The 23,617-nt window shown below is 30.5% G+C and overlaps 1 protein-coding gene across 1 annotated transcript; it reads left to right on the top strand.

Moving 5' to 3' along the window:
* Positions 1–376: 376 nt before the first annotated feature.
* LOC143232057 (carnosine N-methyltransferase-like) lies at positions 377–23,508 on the top strand. The gene is made up of 7 exons (XM_076467084.1): positions 377–535; positions 2,762–2,960; positions 4,905–5,068; positions 6,895–7,035; positions 9,202–9,380; positions 13,759–13,976; positions 19,618–23,508. Exons 1-7 carry the CDS (start codon positions 444–446, stop codon positions 19,720–19,722), a joined length of 1,098 nt encoding a protein of 365 aa, XP_076323199.1. The 5' UTR covers positions 377–443; the 3' UTR covers positions 19,723–23,508.
* Positions 23,509–23,617: the final 109 nt, after the last annotated feature.

Genomic DNA, 23,617 nt, shown 5'->3' with positions numbered 1-23,617 from the left:
AATCCCACTATTCGTTGGTAAAAGAGTAGCCCAAGAGTTGGCGGTGGGTGGTGATGGCTAGCTGCCTTCCCTCTAGTCTTACACTGCTAAATTAGGGACGGCTAGCACAGATAGCCCTCGAGTAGCTTTGTGCGAAAATTCCAAAACAAACAAACAAAAACAGACTTATGAACTGAGTTGCTTTCAAAAGTAATGGAAGCCAGCACCACAAAAATTTTATTAGGAAACCGGTAATTTGTTGAAAATGAAAGTTAGGTTTTATTTTATTTTACACTTTTTATCAGGGTTGTGCTTACAGGTACAGCTTTGAAGAACTAAACAATTCGTTCCTGTGTATGGCGTTATATCTAAATTTTCATCCTGAATAAAATCAAAACTCCACTAGATGTCTCTTTATTTTTGTCAAAAACCACTCTTTTTTTTTTTTTTTTTTATAATGTACTATGGCAGGAGCAGTGTGTAGGGACGTGGTGGAAGAAGAAAATGAAGATCGAAAGCATTTTAAACGTATATTAAATGCATTTAGATGTTACAGGTGGGCATTGGAATTTATGTACATAGTTTGACCTGTAGTATAGTTTTACGTTTTCAGTCGTACCTTGTAAGGCTTTGTATTCATGTTTATGCCTTTTCAAATAGTTAAATTTAAAAAGACGTTACTCTGTTATTAACTTCAAGTTCAATTTGAAGTTGCTTAGCACAGTTGGAATACAAATAATAATATAATGGATGGTGATTGGTGTTTTGGCTACGTTTTCTTGATGTTTTGTGCATTGTTGACTCTGGACATCTAGACATTTGCCATATACATTTAAGATTTACGAATTTCATAGTATCTGCCATAAAGTTCCACAGAACATGAAGCCTGTGTACAATAAGCTAAATAAATTTATTATTTTCCATGCTAAAATTTTACTATAATTAATCCATTTGTATGGATTGCATATTTTTGCAAAACATAAATTGCTGCACCTGGTAACTAAAGTTCTCAGTTGCTATTACTGAATATGTGTTTAAGAGTCACATAAGTATAATTAAAGTGCTGTGATCATTTGAATTTTGATGGGTTTTTTTATGTTTGTTAATCAGGGAAATCACATCATATTGATTGTCCCTCAGAATCTTTTCACACAAGCCTTATCAGCTCTATAGTGAAGGTTTATAACATTGAAAGACATGACAGAACTGGAAAAGAAGATTGTTCTTCACTGAGCAGCAGAACCTCCTTATTCCACATTAGTAATTTAGTGAGTAGCACATTCACTGCAAATGACAAATCTAGTATGATCTCAGATAGCAGTGAAAATGTGTCTAATGATTATGGCGTAATTAACACCTAAACATTTACATCAAATAACATTTTGGCTGCTGGAAAAATGATATTCATATAATTTTATAGAAATTTGGAATAACAGAGAGAGATTAGACTTCTTGGCAACATAGCCAATGAAGAAAACACAACACCCATATGTAAAAATATGGAAAACTGCAAGCAGACTTAGGCTTTCCAAGGATGGAAAAAATAAAGTCAATTAGAGTGTGCATGAGTTAGAAGGAACCAAATTGTTAACAATAACTACTTGTTGACAGCAAGTGAAAATTTTATACAGATCTGAATTGGAACATTTTCTTTTAGGCTTGCATCTTTACAAACTAGATTTCTCAGAGTAAAACAAAAGACAATATACCTTCTGTTGACTAGTTATTGTTAACATTACTGAAACTGTGGCTCAGTTTTGCTTTTGAAGTCTAAGCATATCAAACAAACTAAGGAAACTACTATTTGTGAATAATTCTGAAGATGAAATGATATCATCCATGCAAAACTGGGACTTTTAGTAAGAGTTCCTAGTAGACAGAATGTTGATCAGACAATTTTAACAGAAATTAAAAGCAATTTCTCCAGACTTATTTTAGTAATTGACTGCTTTTTGAAATATTTGTTGATCAACCCAAACCACTTACTCTACAAGTCTCCCTTTACTGCAAATGTTTTTACTGGTTGCACTATTATAGGAGCAGTTTCAATTGTTTCTGGAACATAAGATGGATGTTTGTCAGATTCAGTTCTGATAGGTTTATAGACCCGAAATTCACTTTCAAAAAAATCAAATATTTACTTATAAAGGACTCCCACTACATGAGGCTTTTCAAGTAATCATAATCACTTAAAGAAATGGAAATTTAATATTATTAATAATTTAAAATTTATTATTATTATACTCAGCATTAATAAAAAGAAAATACTTTCACTATTTGACTATGTACAAAAGTTCAACATTTATTTTTATCTGTTATTTATAATATCTGCACAAAAGTAGTTATCTTAAAATAAATTTGCTGTAATACATCAAAAGTATGCACAAGTTGTAATTATTCATTGTATCTTTGATAGCCAATTATTTGATTAGTCATAATGTGTAAGTAAAATTGTTTGATCTGCTCTTTTACCTTCTTTAATTTTCTTTGATACAAAATTTGTAAGTCTTTTAAAATTAGGCAATATTATATACATGTTTTCTGTGTTTTAGCAGTTAAGCTACAATGATGAATCAGTATTTTAATATTTCATATTATTTATCTCTGTTCTACTGTATAAGATTAACATTGTTGGGTGTTCAGTGGTTATAGTATGCCATGTTTATAGATTTAAAAATTGTTTCTAATATGTATTTACAGTCTACTGTACTACACTTATTTAAAGTTTTTAAGTTAATACTGTAATGTTAATAGCTAACATTTTTTTTCCATTTATTTTCAGAATTAACTCATTGCAGAGGCTGTATAAAACCTCATTGTACTTTGAAACTCTGCCAGTAGCTCATCAGTATGTCCTCAAGAGCTATAAGCAACATTTAGATAAAATACGAAAATGTATTGACCAGAATAATGAAGTAATCAAGCTTATTATAAATGATGTGGCCCACATGTTTGAGAATACAGACCATACAGCTGATGTTGTGAGTTTTCAAACTTAATTATAATAGTATGGTATTTTAAATAACATTCATAATTTTTAGAAGCTTTTATTAAATATTCTGTAATCAGGAGAAATTAGACAACTTAACATTTATGTTGTGTATTCAGTAACCAATGATCCCCTTTCCTTACCTGGAAACAAGTAATCTAAATGTACATCCATTTAATTTAATGCTTATGAAAGCTAAATAGCAAGAAGTTCCACAAATCAACATTACTACAAGTTATAAGTATGTCAGGAATGGGATTTCATAAACATTTGAAACCACACAACATTTTTTTGGGTGGCGGTATTTACCTTTAGTGATTTAATAGATATAATTTTTAGCCATTCATGGTTCCATGGTTGTAGCTAGGATGTAAGTGCTTTTAGTTGGGAAACAAGAGAGCCTGAAATATTGTTTTGCTGTAAAATGTTAAAACAAGCATGTAAAGAATACAATTTTTAAATGCATCATATTAAGTCTTCACATGGTCACAGAAAAGTTTGAAAAGGAATTTGATTTATCTATTTGTGTAAAGCAAGTTTTCAGAAAAAACATTAAGCAAAATGGGACACACATAAAGGGCATACAAATAGAACCAAGGAACAAACATGAAAGTGATAGAGAAGTATCTTCAGAAGTAACACACACAAATGACTGAGATGATGTAACCATTTAGTGTAAATATAGACCAGAGATTTTAAAACTTTGCATTGTAGTAAGTTGCCAGGCATGTTGTGAAAGTTTCACTAAATGGAAAAATAATTAAGAATGTAAAAAAAAAATTTAAAAAAAAAACAGAAAATGTGTTAAATGTGAAGCAGGTGTGTTGCACAAATTAAGGGAAGTGTATTAAGGTGCTACCAGTGGAGAAAGTTTGGAAATCACCAATATAGACTTTCATTCCTACAAAATAATAACTTCTTGTATCTAAGGCTACAATTTATAATTTGTTTTTAGTTGTGGGAAGGTAGTTGCTATTAATGAATAATACCAGTTATTTCAGTTGATTTCTCTTGAATTTATCATTCTAATTTCCATAATTGTCACTAAAACCTAACATGACCAAGTTCAAAATTACTGCTTTTATAAAAATTAAATTCATGTTGTTTTTTGTAAGTAAAAATTCAATTTCTACTTTTTATAGCAGTAGCAGTAATTTATGACCAAGATATTTTATATTCTGTTATGGTTTTTATGTGTAATTGAATTTTGTGTTGACTTACCTACAACTGGCTACAGATGTTGTGTTGGTCTTGGAATTGGAATTTTGTAGTCTTGAGTGAGCATCGGTATTTGCATGTAATTATATATATTTATCATATTAAGTTTGTAAATAAAACACGTAATAAACAGATAAGATTTCTTGTATATTACCTCAATGCACATGTACACGTAATAAACAGATAAGATTTCTTGTATATTACCTCAGTGCACATGTATGTACAGAAACATAACTATTGTAATATTTATAAATTATGTATATATACACATCTTATACAATGGTTATACTTAACATTGATAAACTAACAAAATTAATGGATGACAGTTTAAAGATACTTTCTGTACAAAGTAAAAGTTGCTCACTGAAGTAAAAATATACGATACAGATATACTGTATAAGATACCTTGGTCAGTGAATTATTTCACATTTCAATTTTGCATACATTAGCAAATGCATTACTTTCTTTTTTTGTTCAGTCATTGTGTTTAACTTTTGCAGTTGTTACCACAATAAAATTAATGTATGCAAAGTGACACAATCATCAGATTATAGAGTGATAATGTGTTACATTAAAACAATATTGATAACTTTTTGACACTGTACATACTTGCTTTAAGGGTTAGTCTAATAGATTCACTTGTGTATCGTATGTTTGATTTTACAAAAGATGTGACAAGGCTTACTGACTGCTTCTCTTTTTATGTCTATGAAATCAGAAGACATCATGTGATGCTAATGTGAAGTTTTCTGACATGGATAAAGTACAAAGTCTACTGAGACAATTTGTCAGGGAATGGAGCAAAGAAGGAGAGCAAGAGAGGGAAGCATGTTTTAAACCTATACTAGATGAATTGACATACAGATTTTCAAAAGATCAGTGGTGAGTTCATCATTACATGGAATTTACTAGCTTATTTTTAATAGACTAACCTCAAAGAATAATATTACTCATTGTGGTTTCAACACAACCAGCAAATTTGTTGTTTTTCAATCAGCATGTGAGAAACTACCTTGTTTTTGTGATATTGTGAATTTGATTGGTATAAGAGCAAACTTGATAAACTTCAGGCATTATATGGGAATTTTATCATAGTAGCAGCTTGTGAAAAATGTAACATTTAAATATTGTTATTAAGCAGAGATCAGTATTTAAAAGATATAAAGGTCTGTGATTTTTTTTATTTAAATTAGTCATTGATAGGGCTTAATTAATAAATTAATGAAATTTGTTGATGGAATCACACTTGTGAGTAGTTATAGTTTTGAGGATGCTGAGGTATTACAGAATAACTTGGATTTGTTACATATATACTTGATAAAGGATCTTTAATGTTAGTAAGTGGAAGGTAGCTCATTTGAATCATTATTGTGTGAATCACATATTTAATATAGAAGAATATTAGAAGTAGTGTGACTGCAGAAAAAGGTCCTAGACTAGTGTTTGTGTGTTTTTCTTACAGCAAAGCCACATTGGGCTATCTGCTCAGTCCACTGAGAGCAATTGAACCCCTGATTTAGCATTGTAAAATCCGTAGACTTTCTGCTGTACCAGTGGGGGACAGAGTAGTGTTAGACAAGTCACTCAAGTTATCAAGGCTGCACTCTGTTGCTTGTAGTCAGACTAAACTAATAGAATTTTAGGGTGGATTTATTAACATATTTATTACAAGTCAAAAGTTTGTTTTATTTTTTGGAATTTTGTACAAAGCTACACAAGGGTTATCTGCACTCGCCATCCTTAATTTAGCAGTGTAAGAGTAGAGGGAAGGCAGCTAGTCATCACCACCCACTGCTAACTTTTGGGCTATTCTTTTACCAATGAACAGTGGAATTGCCCATCACATTATAATGTCCCCATGGCTGAAAGGGTTTTGTGTGATGGGGATTCGAACTCCTGACCCTTAGATTATGAGTAGAATGCCTTAACCCACCTGGCTATGCCAGGCCTTATAAGTCAAAAGAAGTAGTATTTATAAATCACTGTTTTGGTCTCACTTAGAATAATGTATACAGTTTGTCATCTTACAAGAATAAAATATATTTACTTATTCAAAAGAGGTTCAGAAAATGGACACCAGCATAATTCTGGGGTTAAAGGGGCAAGGTTAAGATCCTGTAATTACTTTTGTGCTATACTTTGAAACAAAACAAGACAAGAAAATACAAATTTAAAATTTGGAAAAGACAGTCTAAGCTGCATTAAAAGTTTTATCTTTCTAATAAGGTGATTAATTCATGGAATGAGTTGTCACCAGTAATATTAAAGGCCAACACATTAAAAAGAGTTTAAAAAGTAGACTGATGATTTGTAGAAAATTAAAAGGTGTTTGCAAAATTTTTTTTTTCAAGGATAGCTATGAAAGAATAGCTTTGAATGATCACACAGTCCACCCCCTTATCCATATGTTACATTAAATGGATGCACACTACCACTTTACAGATTGTTGCTAATTTGTTTTGCTTATGCTAAGAAACTTACAAAAGTGTACTCCAGATCTATTTCTTCTTAAATTTAGGTTAAAATAACTGAAATAGGGTAATTAATGCTGTGCAAATCCAAAAAAATAGTATTAAAGCATTCTTTAATGTAGAGGTGTTAAATCATTTCACACACACACACACACAAACATCTATGTACACCTGTATGTATATATTACCTGATAAAAAAAACAACAAAAAAACAGTAGTTTTCTGTTTATGTTTCAGTAATCCTCAAGAAATTCAAGTTCTTGTGCCGGGAGCTGGACTTGGTCGTTTAGCATATGAAATAGCTCGTCATGGGTACACTTGTCAAGGAAATGAGTTCAGCCTATTTATGCTTTTTGCATCAAACTACATTCTGAACAAGTAAGAGAATATAAATCTATAATTATAAAGTTACATTTCAGACAAATATTTATTGAATATTTGTTTGCTGTACAGCATACATGTACAATGTCATGTTTACATAGTGTTCACAGTTTAAAAAAATGTATATCTATAATAACTAAATGGGATGGATGATTCTTTGCTTGTGATTTAATACTTGTCTTCATTCAAGCTGTAGTATTAGCCTATGTTTTTGCTTCATTAATATTTTTCAAGATGTATTAAATGTGTGCAGTTCTGTTCTGTTTGTAAAATTTCATATTTCATTGTTACTTTTAGTAGTTTGTAATATTTAGCTTCATTTTTGAGTTTTTATCTTTAGAAGTTTAATTAGGGAATCAGAGACACTATCATTAAATATTTATTGATGTAAATATAACTTGTACTATTGTGTAATATTGAAAAGCAGCTGTAAGCTTCATTACAAGTTAAAACTTTCTTTTTCTGTTTGTCCATTTGTCTTAATAGAAAGTTAAATCTTTTCAGAAAAGGTAGCAAACAGGAGCTTTAAATTTCATGTTAGGATCCACAAAGTTACAACTTTTAATATTGCCTATCTGCATTTCAAATTAACAATAGTGAAAGCTTTAGAAAAGTTCTTGATGAAGTTTAATATTAGCATTTTAAAATATTCATTAGGTCAATGTAATAATCATTATATGCCAATCACCACTGTCTTTTTGTTAGTATGTTTAAGATTATTTCTTTATCTTAAAAAACTTGTGCAAAAGTACCTTCTGAAAGAAGCAAGTTCTTCAAATCTTCCTGGGTATCCTGAAAATTTCCCAGCTGGACCCAATGTTCTTATGGATTCTTTAAAAAACCAATAAAACTTCTACATTTTCAAAGTTACCCACTTTTCTTTGTAACAGTTTAGCTCGAAAGTATATGTATGCCTTTGTGGCTTGAACAAATAAACATGAAATAAATGTAGTAAATGAAAAATTAATTTTCAAAATATTGACATTTTCTTACATTAAAAAGTGAGAAATCATCCTTATAGTACTTTTAATGTACTGAAAAGAATAAAAAAAAAGTTTACCCAACACAAACTTACATGAGAAAAGAAGTTGTTGAGATCTTTAACAATTTAGTTAAATCAGGAACAGGGTATACAGTTAGGAAAAGTATGGAAAATGAAGGTTTTTACCAGTAGTAATTGCTTACAGAAATATATTGGATAACTACTGTGTCTAGTATACAAGCTCAATAATTCATTTGAAGTTGCTAATGAGATAATTTTCAAGCATAATTTCCTTTTTTATATGTATATATAATGTGTGTGTGTACATATGCATGTGTTTTATATATAGTGTGAACGGGAATTTATTGGTTAAAGATTTGTATACATTCTGCGTAAAACATTTTGTAGTGTAAAAGAATACAACTATACCATTATCTTTTTTCAAAATTATATGTTTATGTTTCTACAAGGCCCTTCCTGAAATTAATCTGTAAAGTTTGGGACTCATGAAAGTAGTAGGGGAAATAATTAGTTTCTTAGTTACACAAAAATAGTGTAACTAACAATTTATCAATAAAATTCAAGTACATATTTTAAAAGTTAAATGTGTTATTTATATTTATCCTCTCATCATGATTTTACAGTGCAAAACATTAAAATTCATTTTAAATTTACCTATTTAATGAACTTCTGCAAGTGAAACCAGAAACATAAAGCAAAATATTTGTTACAACTTATATATGGGGTATTTATAAATACTATAGTTGTATATTTGATCATCATAATTATTCAAGTTGATGTGTTTCATAAGTTGTGGTTATGACATAATTAGTTTTAGAACTGTTATGTATATGAAAGTATAACTAGGCTTATGAAGATACAAATATAATATAACACATGAGAAATATTCAGTGATTAAACTACATAATGTCCCCAGGTGTGCACCTTCACTATGAACATAAATTTAAAACTGCATTAATTGATATTTTTTTTTTATATTTTTAACCATGTTAAATTAGAATCCTATATATCAGCAATGGAGAATACTGTGAAACCAGTTAAATTTACTTTCACATTTAAAATATGCATAGAACACAGTTGAAATAAAACAAGATTGGTTTGTGACAAACAGACTATGAAAATGGTTCTTTCCAAATTGCCTTTTTGTATTTTTCACCTAGGTGTAAAGGTATAAACTTACATTGCATTCATCCATGGATCCACCAGTCTTGTAACCACTTCTCTTCCAGTGATCAAACCCGACCAGCTTATTTTCCTGATGTAAATCCTTCAGATATTCCATCACAAGTAGACTTTTCTATGGCAGCAGGAGATTTTCTACAGGTGTATACTGAACCTGGTTAGTTATATATTCAAACTTTTACATATTATAAGGTGTTTGTTTTTTCAGAGTACAGTTGAAGTGATATTTGTAAATACCTGACAAGAAACACAAAATGAGCTTTAAAAGGTTGTTGCACTTCATGTATTAACAGTCTGTATATTAGTATGTGAATGAGCTAATAATACATTCACTTGCTGCATCATTCACTTATGTGTTAAATCTCATTTTGTTCCTTTTTAGATTATATACTGACCTTGGTAGCAGATGACTTCAGTCAGTAGTGGTTAGACTTGCTCTATGTGTACAGCCTACTTCATTTCTTCTTCAGAGCATTTGGTTCCTCTTGGCAGCAAGCTGAACCTTGTTTCCTACTTTGTGTATTTCCATTGTTTTCTTTATCCATCATTTTCCTATTTTTTATCTCATATTTACTTTTTATTCAAGTTTGTCTTTTTTCCATCATAAGTTCAAGGTAATTGGGCAGTTTTGGGAGTTAGTTTCTACATAAGTCATTCTTTTCTATTTCTGTAGCTTGCAGGAGCTCCTGGATTTGTTTTACATTTTTCTTTGTGCTACCTTTTTTTGTTCTCTTTCAAATGGAAATATCTTTCAGCTCCTGTCTCTGCTCTCCTTCAAGTCTTTTTAACTTTTTTAATGTTTCTTTCAAAATATCTTGACTGTTATGTTGAGGTACCATTATTTGTATGTTTAAGTTTACGAAGTTACTTATAAATTTTATTCCAAATATTGTTTGGCATTTCAAACAAAAGAAGACACCTAAATATTGTGTTTTGTAAGTCATGTAGCATGTTGAATGCAGCAGTGGTTCAAATTAAGTGTTTGTGATGTCAAAATACAAAGTCTATAGTTTTGTACAAATGATGAACTCAAATTACTAATACTGATAGGTAGAATATAAAATAAAAAACCTATCTTTTCATTTTGCTGAGATATTGTTTATGATCTGAATCAAGCACAGTGGCCCTGTTCACCTCTTTCTAATTTTGGATAAAGTCCCATATGTACACTTACATCAATGTGTGTCATCTGAATAACCAATAAATAGCTTAGAATGACTACTTGTAGTTTTCTCAGCCACCTTGTTTTTCAAGTCAATATTTCAAGGAGGTAGTTGTATCTGTAGTCTGCTCAAAATTCTTTTAGACCTTCAGTATTCTTTTAGACGTAAATAGAGCTTAGTTATTAAGCTTGATAAATTATAGTGAAATTCTGTGGTATCAATATAGTAATTTATATTTTGGTTATTCAACTATATATAAACATAAATTTCGTTTCATATACTCCACATGCAAAATATTAAAAGGCTTGGTAACCTATGTCAAGCAGCAACTGAGTACAAAGGTTGTAGCTAGAAGAAGTAACTGTTTGCTATACTTCTTTATTTGCTGTTCTATATTTTAAGAAAAATAAGTTTAATAACTTCTAAATGGTAATAAACTATGTACATATATAATATATATTAATTGAAATGTGACTGTATGTTACAAAACATTGGTTGCCCAGTGGCACAGTAGTAAGTCTGGACTTACAATGCTAAAATCGGGTTCATTTCCCTTCAGTGGATACAGCTTTGTGGTTTTGCTATAACAAAACACACACAAAAAATACTGATCTGCTAAAACACAGTCAAGAAAGGGTCATTATGTAAAGACTAAAAGTCAGTTTTATATTATTAGACATGGAAACATGGATGAACATATGCTGTGTCATTGCAAGTTCTATAATGTTCACCAGGCATGACTGCAAGGTCAAGATGATAAAAATAATAATTATAACATTTTGAGGCTTAAGCTATTTAGAATAAACATTTCTATCATTCTAGAACAAAAAAGGTATAATTTATATTTGTTTATGGTGATGAAATCAGTAGAATAGAACAAACCCATACAGCAATTCATTATTGAAAATAGTAGATAAAATATAGTCTTACTGAAAACAAATGTTTGAAATGTATTTTGGAGGTTTCAGAGATTATACAAATAATATTTGAGATTTTTAGGATGAAGAATATTTTTTTAATTGTAACATGAAAATCACTTCACACACAGAATAGTAACAAAACAGACTCTTATTTTCACAAATAAATTTTTACTAAAATGAGTGTTTGAATATTTCATTAAAACAGCAGTGTATGTATTGTCTAATTTTTATTTATGTATAATATAAATAAATTTATTTCACCAGTACAAAACACCTGAAGTGAAGGTATTTATTATAAATTACAGAATTTGTTCTAACATTACTGCTGTTCACTCTTCTTCTGGCCAGGTGGTTAAGGCACTCGACTCATAATCCGAGGGTCTTGGGTTCGAATCCCCGTCACACCAAACATGCTCACCCTTTCAGCTGTGAAGGCATTATATTGTGGTGGTCAATCCCACTATCCATTGGTAAAAGAGAAGTCCAAGAGTTGGCAATGGGTGGTGATAACTAGCTGCCTTCCCTCTAGTCTTACACTGCAAAATTAGGGATGGCTAGTGCAGGTAGCCCTCGTGTAGCTTTGTGCAAAAATGCAAAACAAAACTAACCAATATTCTTCTTCTGATACCATTCTACCTTGAATTATCTATGTTTATGAAAAATTTTCTAATATTAAATACTCAAAATGTGATCTAGATAAAGGGTGAGGAATTAAAACCAAGACCCTAGAATTATTGCCCCATCTCCTACTCCTCCAAATAAAAACATATTTGAAAACAAATGTGTTAGATGAAAAGTGGTTAGAGCAAAGGTAACCCATTATATAGTTTTTTTGCTTAACAGATAATAAAAATAACTAGTATTTTGATTATTTGAAATATTGGAATAATCAAAAACAGTAAAAACCAGAAAGCCTAATTTTGATTATTGGATTGTTTTAATGATATTTCAGTCTTAATTTTGGGTAATCAGTTGTTAAAATAACACTGGGCAACAAATTTTTTTTTCTTTAATGCTAGAAAATATTCAACTATTTCTGAGTACCTTAAAAATGCTATTTCTAAAAATCAGTTTGAAAATTAATGATTATCTTGTTTTTGAATTATGATAGATTTAATCAAAGTATTTTTTCTAAAGTTTATTTATTCATTAAAAATTGCACTTAATAATGTGTAATCTGTATGCTTTGATAAATTTATTTTATGTTCACAAAACGAGTAACAGGAATTAATGGCTTAATGTTTCCATTCTGCAAAAGTATTGGTTTCAGACTAACTTTTGATGATTTTATTGAAATATCTCCATCTCTAGGATGATGTTCAGTACCTAATTCTTTCATTAGTGCATCAAATATTTGTACAGAGACACAAAATACTGTACATGCTGTAGTGAGAAGCAAATCTTTGATGGTAACTTTGGTAAATTGAAACTGTCATTCCTGGAGCTAATAAATTCTATTGCTGTTAACAAGAGCCAAGAAATTCCTGTGAAGTGCAATGTTTTTCTTGGTCACAAATTTTACATCCAAAATTATGGTAGTAACCTTCCTTTACCTTGTGTGTGATTTTTCTTTCATGAGACTGTGATATAGTTTCCACAAAACTACCAGAAACCATTTCCATTATTTTTTTTTTTTTTTTTTCAGACTTTACTTGAAGTGGAGGTATTTCAAATGATTTTTTCAAAATATAAAATTTATGCTTACAGAACTAGAGTTTAAAAGATTTCAAAAACAAAAGTATTTTAAAATTTATTATAATGTGGGTATGGTATAAGAAAGAAGGTCGTACTTTGTTTTGACTGTGCACAGACTGAAAGGCAAGGTGAATGAAAGGCAACTGAAAGAGATGTATCTGACTCCACCCATTGTACGTTCAGTTGAGGGACTTCTCAAATGTTCCAACAGATTGAGCACATGAGGGTTTTGTGATACATGGGTGGAGCATGTGTTTATGGGAAATGAAGCAGAAGTGATGCAATTTGCAATAATTATTTCAATAACTATAGCATATATAAACAATATATTTTACATTAATATAATAGAGTCAGTGTTTGAAGTTACCATTAAACTGTCCAAGTAAACCTAATTTCACAGCATAAATCTATTGTACTGAGTTGATAGCATGGTATTTCATATAGTGCTGATATAACATTAAGATATTACTGTAACATAAGATCTTGAGGTGATGGGCTAGTAGGGTAATTCTGATGACATTTTTAAATCAGCATCATCAAATTACTGTGAATAACTTAGTTTTCTCCAATAGCATATTTGTTGTCCAGTATAGTCAAAAACAGTAATAATTTAAACTAATTAATAAATTAGTTTGTGAAAGTAATTGATGTAATTGCTGTCCAAGTAATAGATAAAACTGGCCAAGCTGAATAAAAGTATGTATTATATTATAAATAAACACTGAACCTTGTAATTGTGACTTGCTTCTTTTTCCAGGTACCTGGGATTGTATAGTTACTTGTTTCTTCCTTGACACAGCCAATAATATTGTTTCTTACATTGAAACTATTTACCATATTTTAAGAAAAGGAGGCTATTGGATCAATCTTGGTCCTTTGCTGTATCATTATGCTGACCTGCCTGATGAAAATTCTATAGAACCTAGCTATGAGGACGTGAAAAAAGTCATTCTCTCTTATAACTTTGACATACTGGTATGTATTTTTCTAAATATTATTTTAACCCTTTTGTTATGGGCTCGGTATAATTTACGAGTTCATCTACAAATTTGCACTCGTTATTTATTAGCAATATAACTTATGATACGACATGTGTAACTTTATAAAACTTGTAGAATTTTAGTAAAAATTGCAAATATTTTGTATGCAGAAAATCAGGTTTTTTTAATGAAATATTTTTACTGAAGATTTGTTTGTGAAAATAGTCCTTTTTGTTATTAGTCTGAGTGCAAAGTGATTTCATATTATGATTAAGAAAACAACTATTCTTTGTCCAGTAAGACTTTATATTTTGTTATTTTCTATACTCTAAATATGTAGGGTCTGTCGCTAGACCAACCTTGTAACCATCATAACAAAATTAGGAAATAAATATAAATTATACTTTTTTGTGCTAGGATAAGTATATATTATAACATGAAAATCCAAATTTTTAATCTCTAGGTAGTTTAAGTTTCATAACTCTATATTTACATATATATTTATTTTTTATTATACTGACCTGTAACATATTATGTTACATATTACTGTAACATATCCAGTAATATAAAATTAACCTTTAGTCTTCCCTGTCTTGGTTGTGTTTTAGTGGACTAGTATTTTGTAATATCCAGTCATGTTTCAATTATACATTATATATGTGTATAGATTATTAATATTTAGGAATAAATTATTATATTTATTTTTCTTAAAATATAGAACAACAAGCTAAGAAATAAAGCAAACAGTTATCTCTTCTCACTTATGGTTGCTCATTTTGTACATGGTTGCTGCTGGACGTAGGAGGATATCAAATAAATTTATGTTTTATGTATACAGTTGAATAACCAAAAATTCATAAATAACTATACTGATACCATAGAATTCCACTATAATTGATTAAGCTTAGTAGCAAGGATGTAATTAGATTAAAAAATATGTACATTCAAGCAGATTAAACACACAGCCTACCTCCTTGAAATCTTGGATCAAAATTAAGAGTTAACCTTTTCACAGATTAAAATGACTGACAAAACCACTCTTGGAACATTCTAAGCTGTTGATTGGTTATTCGCATGTCATGTATTAAACTAAGAATATATAAGGGACCGTTTCCAAAAATAGAGTTGAACAGGGCCACTGTGCTTGATTCAGTACATAAGCCATATCTCAACAAAATAAAAAGATACGAGGTTCTTATTTTATATTCTAACTTGTCAATATTAGTAATTTGAGTTCCTAATTTGTACAAACTATAGATCTGGTATTTTGACATCACAAACATCTAATTTTAAACAATACTTGCATTAAACATAGCATGTGACTCACTAAAATCTATATTTAGATGTGTTCTTTTAATATTTTCTTTTAAATTAAGAAATTAACTCATATATAATATTAAAGTTTGAATTATAATCTATAATTTTATTCCAAACTTATGAACATAAATTTGTAAAATGATAGTTTAATAAAATTTTGAATCCCAGTCAACAAATGCAGTGACACAACCTTTGACCAGTGACCTGTTAGAATAACTTTTTCTCCAACCAAATATTTTATGTTTGTAAAATATTTAAAAAACAAACAAATGGTTTTGTGCTGAGTGATGTCTCATAACAATCATTTTACTTCATTCCTTCAAGGTATCTGTGAGACTCTTGTCCCAGGTATCCTTTACTGTGCATTAAAAGTAAATAAAATGTAAAAATAGAGATCTTTTATGTTGGTTAAGATTAGGTTAGGTAAAATAAATAAAAGAAAAAATAAAAGTACTTCATGAAGTGTGAATGTAAGCTGCACATTCCTCGAGTGATTTACAATTTATAATGGTGCAATTAGTAGTGAGACAGTTCTTTTTTAATTAACATCAGACTTCTGATATGATTCCTCTCACAAAAGTTTTTTCTACTTGTACTGATTGCTATTGTCAAAATTTTTACTCACCACTAGCCTTGTTATTCCCACTTATTACTGCATACTAACATACAAATTTTCATGCAGCAATGCTTCATCATTAGGAGTGTGACACTACCCATATTGTAACCAGCACCCTTTCTAATCATGCATGTGTTAATCACTTCTTGATTGACATTCCTACTGATTAGACATACTTTTCACTTATAATTTAATTAACCTGTCTACACATTTTTATTTTTTAAGCATTTCTCATTCAGTTAATTTATTTTATATTTTTGTTCTGTTTCTTGAAGAATTATTATTTTTTTTATCTTCTTTTTCAGTTTGTGGAGTTATGCATACTCATTGGGGGGGGGTTTACAATTATAACTAGTCCTACTGCAACAGCAGAATACCCAACCACACCTAAAGGGTTAAAACTACGACTCTTGGTCAATGAAGTGATAGCTCTGGTCCGTTGAGAGTTGACCACTTTCATGTAATAATCAGAAGACACTGATCATTATCCTAACAAAGGGTTTTCAGTGATAGTTTAGTTTTAGATTTGAACAGTGTTCTCCTCCTGATTATGCCTCTTAGTGACATATTATTTTGGGAGGTTTTTTTCTCCTTTGGTGGATTTGTTATTCAACATATGTTTTGTAGTTAACTCCTGTTTCCAGTGTTACACCTGTGCTTATCTTCAATGTTCCAATCCCATCATTTATGTCAGGTCAAGACACTCTGAAGGTTTATGAAACAGACTGCTCTCTTCTTTGGTTCCTAAGTCTGTTCTTTCTTCTGTGAAATCTTCACCTGTCCCATGACCATTTCCCATCATCCTTCTGGGTTGAATTCTCCTGTTCATTTACCTGGTGTTTTCTTCCCTTTCTCCTGGCTTTTTCATGTTTTCAGATTCATCAACTTACCTTGCCCCTGGCTATACACTATACATTTACTCTTCCCTTAGGGGAAATCATCAGTGCTGTAACTGTTCATTATAGTGGTAAGTAATGCTTTCATTTTGCATTTTCTTTGCAGGGGCCTTTATCATGTATTTGGATCCCACTCTGTGGCAAGTATTGCCTGATCAGGTATACTTAGTCTTAAATCTGCACTATACCACCTGTGAACATGATAGATGGCTGTAATGTTGACTCATCCTACAGTGGACCTGATGTACAATTTCAGATGCTGTCAGATATTGTTTGATTGTGTCTGTCCAATAGGTCCTATGTGAATCAATGTAAAGTGTACAAAAAGAGAGAAAATAACATGTCACAAGGTAATTTTATGCCTACTGTTAAGATGTGATGTACCATTGGACTGTATATACATATATCTTGTGGTCTTTTGGTTTATGCCAGACTGTACTGATTATTGCCCATGTCTGATGATCCATGGCAATTGACACTCATCCTACCATGGGCCTGATGAGTGGTTAGAGATGTTCCCAGTTTATTGGATGATGCATTTCATCAACATCATTGATTTTCAGTATAGGGTATCACAACTAACCATTGTACTGTCTCTGGTGCTATGGCCCTCCAGACTCTCCAACACATTATTTTCCTCCTCCTTCTAGTGGAATATGGTAGTCCTTGCCACTTTCCATTTCTTTGTCATTGGAGTGGTGGACCATGGAGGTCTGTTCTTCTGAGTCTGCACAATACCACTCAGTTTGAGAATAAGGTGGTGGCATTCTTTGTATTTCAATGGTATTGATGCCCTTACTACCATGGACATGATGTACAATTAGATGTTGCCAGGTGTTGGATGTATCATTCAGCCAAATATATTGTAATTTGCTCCTCTGATTAAGTTATTCTTCTTCCTACCATCCTCTGGATGTAAGTTACTGGGAATCAGACTTTGGATGAAGATGGCCCAACCACATAAGTCCTTATGTGTGTTTGATTGGTATTTTCCTCCTGTTGCAGACTGAGTGTTAAATTCCCAATGCTTCCAGATTTGCAATCACAAACTTGTCCCTCTTCCTACAGTCTACTGGATATAGGTTCCTGGTAGATCTGGTATTGGTTGTAGCTGGATGAGACATGTGACCTCTTACTTGTGCAAGGATGGATGCCTTCCTCCTACTGCTGACTGCTCAACAAAATTCCCAGTGTTGTTTTTAATTCCTTATCACACCCTATAATCTTCCATTGGATGCTTCCTAAATGGAGATCACCTTCTTATTGGTCCTCCACCAGTTGGATATGGGATTCTAGATTTTTGTGAGAAGAGGTAGGATATTGTGTCAGAAGTTTTTCCCACACATCATCCCCACTTCTGATTTGAACTGGTTTTGTTAGTTATGACCAATCTCAAAGTGGTTAATGTGCATGATTAGAGAGGGTACCAGTTACCACTGGGGTAGTGTCACACTCCTATTTGTGGATGATTCCTCCATGATTCTTTGCATGTTAGTATGCAGTAATAAGGGTGAGTAACAAGGCTAGTGGCAATCAAAGATTTGCACAGATAGAGGACAGTACAAGTCAAGAAAGTTTTTTGTGAGAGAAGGTTAATATCCATCAGAAATACATTTTCAATTAAGGAAAATATTAACTTTCAATCAATAGATCAGTTGTATTTGAGTAAAACTTTCTTTTTAGAAAACCATGGAATTAATTGCAATTTGTTGAATAATTATGGTAAAGGTACTGGTTGCTCTTTGTAATTCCATAAATCACCACAGACATTATAGATTTAGTTGCTGCTTCTGAGGCTTGTTTTATTAAATTGCATTTCTTACAGCATCAATATGACGTATAATGTGCTAATAACCTCTTACTAACTTTACTGTCAGCTGTTATGCAGTATTAACAATAAATGTCTGCTCCTACAGAGATTTTATTCCTATTATATATTTGTATTTGCCCTCTTTCAAGTAATTAGGGTCATCATAGGTCAGATAAAAGGTTTAACAAGTATACAATTAGCCACAGAAAAACACAATTTATATGATAAAATAGAACTGATGAAAATAAAAATTTAACAACTAATAATGTTACTTATTGCACTCAGTGTTATAGGCCTAAGCCCTTCTGCCAGAAACAAAAATCATCAGCCTTGGTTTATTAACTGTATTTGAATCAATTCCTAAGTTGTTAAATAGTGAAATTTCTGGGCAATTTTTTGTGTAGGCAAATCTTCCCAACAGGAAATTTAAACAGTAATCTGTATTTTAATATTCCATTTTTTATAACAAATGTGCATTTCATATGTATACATGATTAAATAACCCCCAAGACTGTACAAGAGTCAAGTAGAGGATGTTTAGAATAGGAAATGAGGTGGTAATTTCTGACCACAAAACACCTGCTTTTGTCATGGGTACAATTTAGAAGTCTTTCTGAGAATTACTTCTGCAGTAGGGATATAAGTATAGGCTAATATATACAATAGAACTTGCTATATATTACAAAGATATGCATCACTGACTAGTTGCACCCTTAAATTCATTGACTGATAACTCAAGCTATTGAGTTATTATTTAAATAATATTCATTGGATTCAATTTGAAAGATTTGACTGTGTGGATACCATGATAATCTGCAAGAATTTCATTACAAATGAATTTGAATTAATGTGGTTTCACTGTGTATCATAGCTTGTATGAAAGTTCAGTAACTATTTTCTCAACTTTTAGCAGTACATTTATAGTGTTTCTTGGAATCAGTTAAATGTTGGATATATCGTTTATTATACAATTACTTACTCTGGATTAAATTTTCAGAAAGAACAAACAGGGTTGAAAACACCATACACACAAAACCCTCGATCCATGATGTTCCATGAGTATCGAAGTGTGTTTTTTGTTTGCAGAAAGACAGAATCCTAAATGTTAGGAAAAGATTCATGTAAGACATCACAGTATTCTTGTTGTACATGTATTTCATTTGTATGTGTGTAATAAACATAATTAACCATCAAAGAAAGCTTTTTGTGAAAATAACTAACTTTGTGTGCCTGTTTTGAGAGAATTCACCTTTTGTGGCCAAGAAAATGAATAAAGATATGAAAAGTATAAAAAAAATAATTAAATTACGAACCAAAATTTAAAATACATTCAAAGCATCAAATAGGCATATAGAAATATGGCCATGCAATTGTGATATGAATTCTATAATTAGAAGAAAAGAAGCAAAGGAACAGTTGACTTAAAGAATAAGATAATCATTTGGAACAGCACATAAATTTGAAACTGTTTCATGATCAGTAAAAACAACAACTTGGATTTAATAACTTCCTTTTTTAATGAATAATATTTCAATTTAAAACTGACATTGTTTAAGTGTTCTTTAGATTTTAAGTTGATATACTAGAATATCTTGTAAAGAATACTTCTTGGTATAACAGATTTCATCATCTTATTGTCCTTGTCATAAATAAATTTTAAAACAATTTCTTATATACCCATATTACATAAAGTTAATGAGAGTATTAATAACTTTAGAATAATTATTTTTTTCTTAAACTCCTTTCTTTCTACAACTTGAGTTTTGCTTTGAGCTAATCAAATCAGTTGACTTCAAACATAGTATTAAATATGAGAGCCATTATGGTCTTATTGTTCCTTTTTTTTTCATGGAATAATCTTTGGCTGCAAACAGTGTACAAGTTTGATATTCAGTTATCCATAGTTATTGAGGGTTCATAAAAAATACCACTACCTTTGCAATTAAGGTTCATTTTATATTTATCACTTTTGACTTTTTCATTTTTGTATTTGTTTGTCTGTCATGTTTATTTGTTGTTTTTTATCTCTACTTTTAAAAGCACAACTTGTATGTTTTTAAGTCAACTTCCTACTGGTCAAAAAAATACAAACATTGAATAAATTGTGAGATATTACACAAGAATAGTCTCAGTTCAGCAACTATTAGGCTTTTTAAAAATGATTTTCAACAGTCAGTTGTATCATGAAAATTATTTGTATATCTTGAAAAATTTCTGCACTCATTTCAATAGCTGCACAGATCATCACGATTTAATGCAACAGTGCCAACAAGTACAAATTATTATTTCTTTCTTGTGAGAACATTTTCAGAACTGTTGTACATCAACTGTCATAGATCCAGTCTGACATCACTAACCAAGCTTGCAAAATAATGTACATTTGACTATTTCATATTAAAAATACCGGTCAAAGGTTTTCTTCTATTTGTTTAGCATAGTGTTGGGTTAACAAAATTAGAATCAGTATATTTGAATACTTTGGTGTTTTTTTTTTTTTTCATATTTAATTTGCATTTGAAGAGTTCTGTGTGTAAAATAAACATATGGATTCAGGGAACTTAACGGAGTCTAATGAATTTTGAGAGAGCTTTACAGTGAGTATTTCAGGTAGAGTTTGTACATTTTGCAATATTTATAAAGTTAACTTTATAACTCAGTATTTTCCATCTTATGTGTCATTCTTACTTCACAAAATTCTTGTGGTAACTACTTAAATAGACATAGCTAAACAAAACAGTTTATCAAAATTACAAATGGAAGTGAATTTTCTTGGGCTTTATTCAAAATTATTTCAGTAAGTGTTCATACAGAAATGTTTACCAGTCACAAGAAGTGTATCAGATGCAAGTAATAATACTTGTACAATTGGACAGTTAGACCAAAACGTACTAAAGATCACACTGTCATGATGAAAGTTTTGGTTTAGAACAAGGTGTTTGAAAAATGAAAAAGTTTTGTGTATTGTTACATCTTTAAAGATTTCGTATTAACTTTTTTGTAATATTTTGTTGAATTTAGTTGAAGCTATATCTCTATGTATGTAAAATAAGAAAAAATTTTCATAGCATATGATCATTCAATTTTGTCATTTAAAAGAGAGAGAGAGAGAGAGAAAAAAGAAAGTACCCTCATTGGCAAATTTGAGGGCTTATCATGATAAAAACAGGTTTCGAAACCTTGAAGTGGGCAGAGGCAGTTTTAATCATTCTTGAGCTTTGGGAAGAATTCCATAAATGGGGCCACATAATTAGAAAACTAAGTAAGAAGTAGATTAAAAGGCCTAGCCTTAGGGGCCTTTCCGTGTGTGGTGCTCTGAGCAATTGGTAAGACCACCTATGATAGGATACTGATAGTCTATTATGTATCTTTGTGCTTAACAACAAAAAAACAATTTAAAATGGAAATTAAAATTTTTAACAGTTGCAGGATTTGAAGTGTTATAAATATCAAAGTTTTATCCTAAGTATATTATTATAGCACAGTGATTTATGATTTTTAAGATTGTATTGACTTGTACCATATTAACTTCCTGTTTCATATTTAGAACTATGTTTTAGAATGTTTTCTTTCACAACAATTTAATAACTGGCTATTTGTTAATGTGAAAATTACTCATTTTGAAACTTTGAAGCCACCTTCACTCTGATTCTTCTCATTTTCAAGTTAGTTTGGTTGTGGTAATGTACGTTTCAATTATTATATATAAACACACACAATTTTAAAGATCTTAATGCATCACCTGTTACTTTGTTTAGTAATTTAGTTTATCTTCATTTGAAAATAAACATTATTATTGTTGAAACTATACTCCTGCAAATGAGTTTTGTTGGGTAGATTAATTAAATTTATGGTCAAGATACTAACTTAAAACATTTTAAACTAAGTACCAAACTTACTGTAGCATGATGTTTTTTTGGTTTTTTTAAGTTTTAAGATGTATTCAGTCAAGAATTGTTTTGTATTCAAACATGTGACTTAAGTTTCAAAACAAAATCTGTTTAAAAAAGTAGTTGTTGTTAAATTTTATGTATTTATTTTCCTGTTTATTAACCATTTCATATATGGAAAAAAGTACTTGTTTTTGATTCATTCTTTTATACTTTCCAGTGTTTAACAACTTGTTTTTTGTGCATAGAATGCCATCTCATTTTTTAGTTGCATTTTGTATGTTGTTTATTTTTTAAACCATGTTTCAAAAATATGGGTAAATGAGTATATTACAGAAGCAATTTGTGTACACATGACTTGTCTGACTTTTACAGACAGAAGTTTTTCTTGATTATGTTGCATACTGTTGCACATGAATGGCTTTTTCACTAACCTTTATAGATTGTCGAGATGATGTACTTTGCTCAACATAACTAAGGTATGGTTTGTTGTAGGTCTTTATTTTAGATGGTCCTGATGATTCAAGTTGAGCTATGCTCCTTTATTTTCCAATGCCATTAAATAGCGAAAGATGTATCCCCAACCTAAACAAATCTTTTATGATCTGAGTGTATGAATGTTTTGTGTTGACAACATCTTTTACATATCATTCCCAAAAGCAATCACCTTTGGTCAGATCACACTCCCAATGAAATGCCAAAGTCAAAATATAGTTTTACACATTCCATTCCATAGCAGCTGTATTAGCTGTGTTTGTTACTTGATTGGTTGATTTACATAGTTTTTTTTTTAATATAACCTTCTGAATCCTCTGTACACTTCTAGGCCAAAACAAATTAGAAATTCTGTTATAATAGTGTGTAAGACAACTGAATCTATTATTGCACAGACTTCACTAGTTTTTGGAATGCATTGTATTCAGATTTCACTCATTTCTAATGCAGTATTGTCTCCAAATTTATCTTGGTTGAAAATAAAGAATACATTCTTGTTGAAGAAAGATGTTGAAACTCCTTGTGCTTTTCAAAGCAATCATTATCAATACTGGCAGGATGGAAAATTTTATTGTTTTGAAAATGCCAATCAACTTGAAGATAAAGTTGATTATA

This window comes from Tachypleus tridentatus, chromosome 11, assembly GCF_004210375.1.
Source record: "Tachypleus tridentatus isolate NWPU-2018 chromosome 11, ASM421037v1, whole genome shotgun sequence".
Lineage (NCBI taxonomy): Eukaryota > Metazoa > Arthropoda > Merostomata > Xiphosura > Limulidae > Tachypleus > Tachypleus tridentatus.
This window is presented reverse-complemented; position numbering and strand designations above follow the sequence as displayed.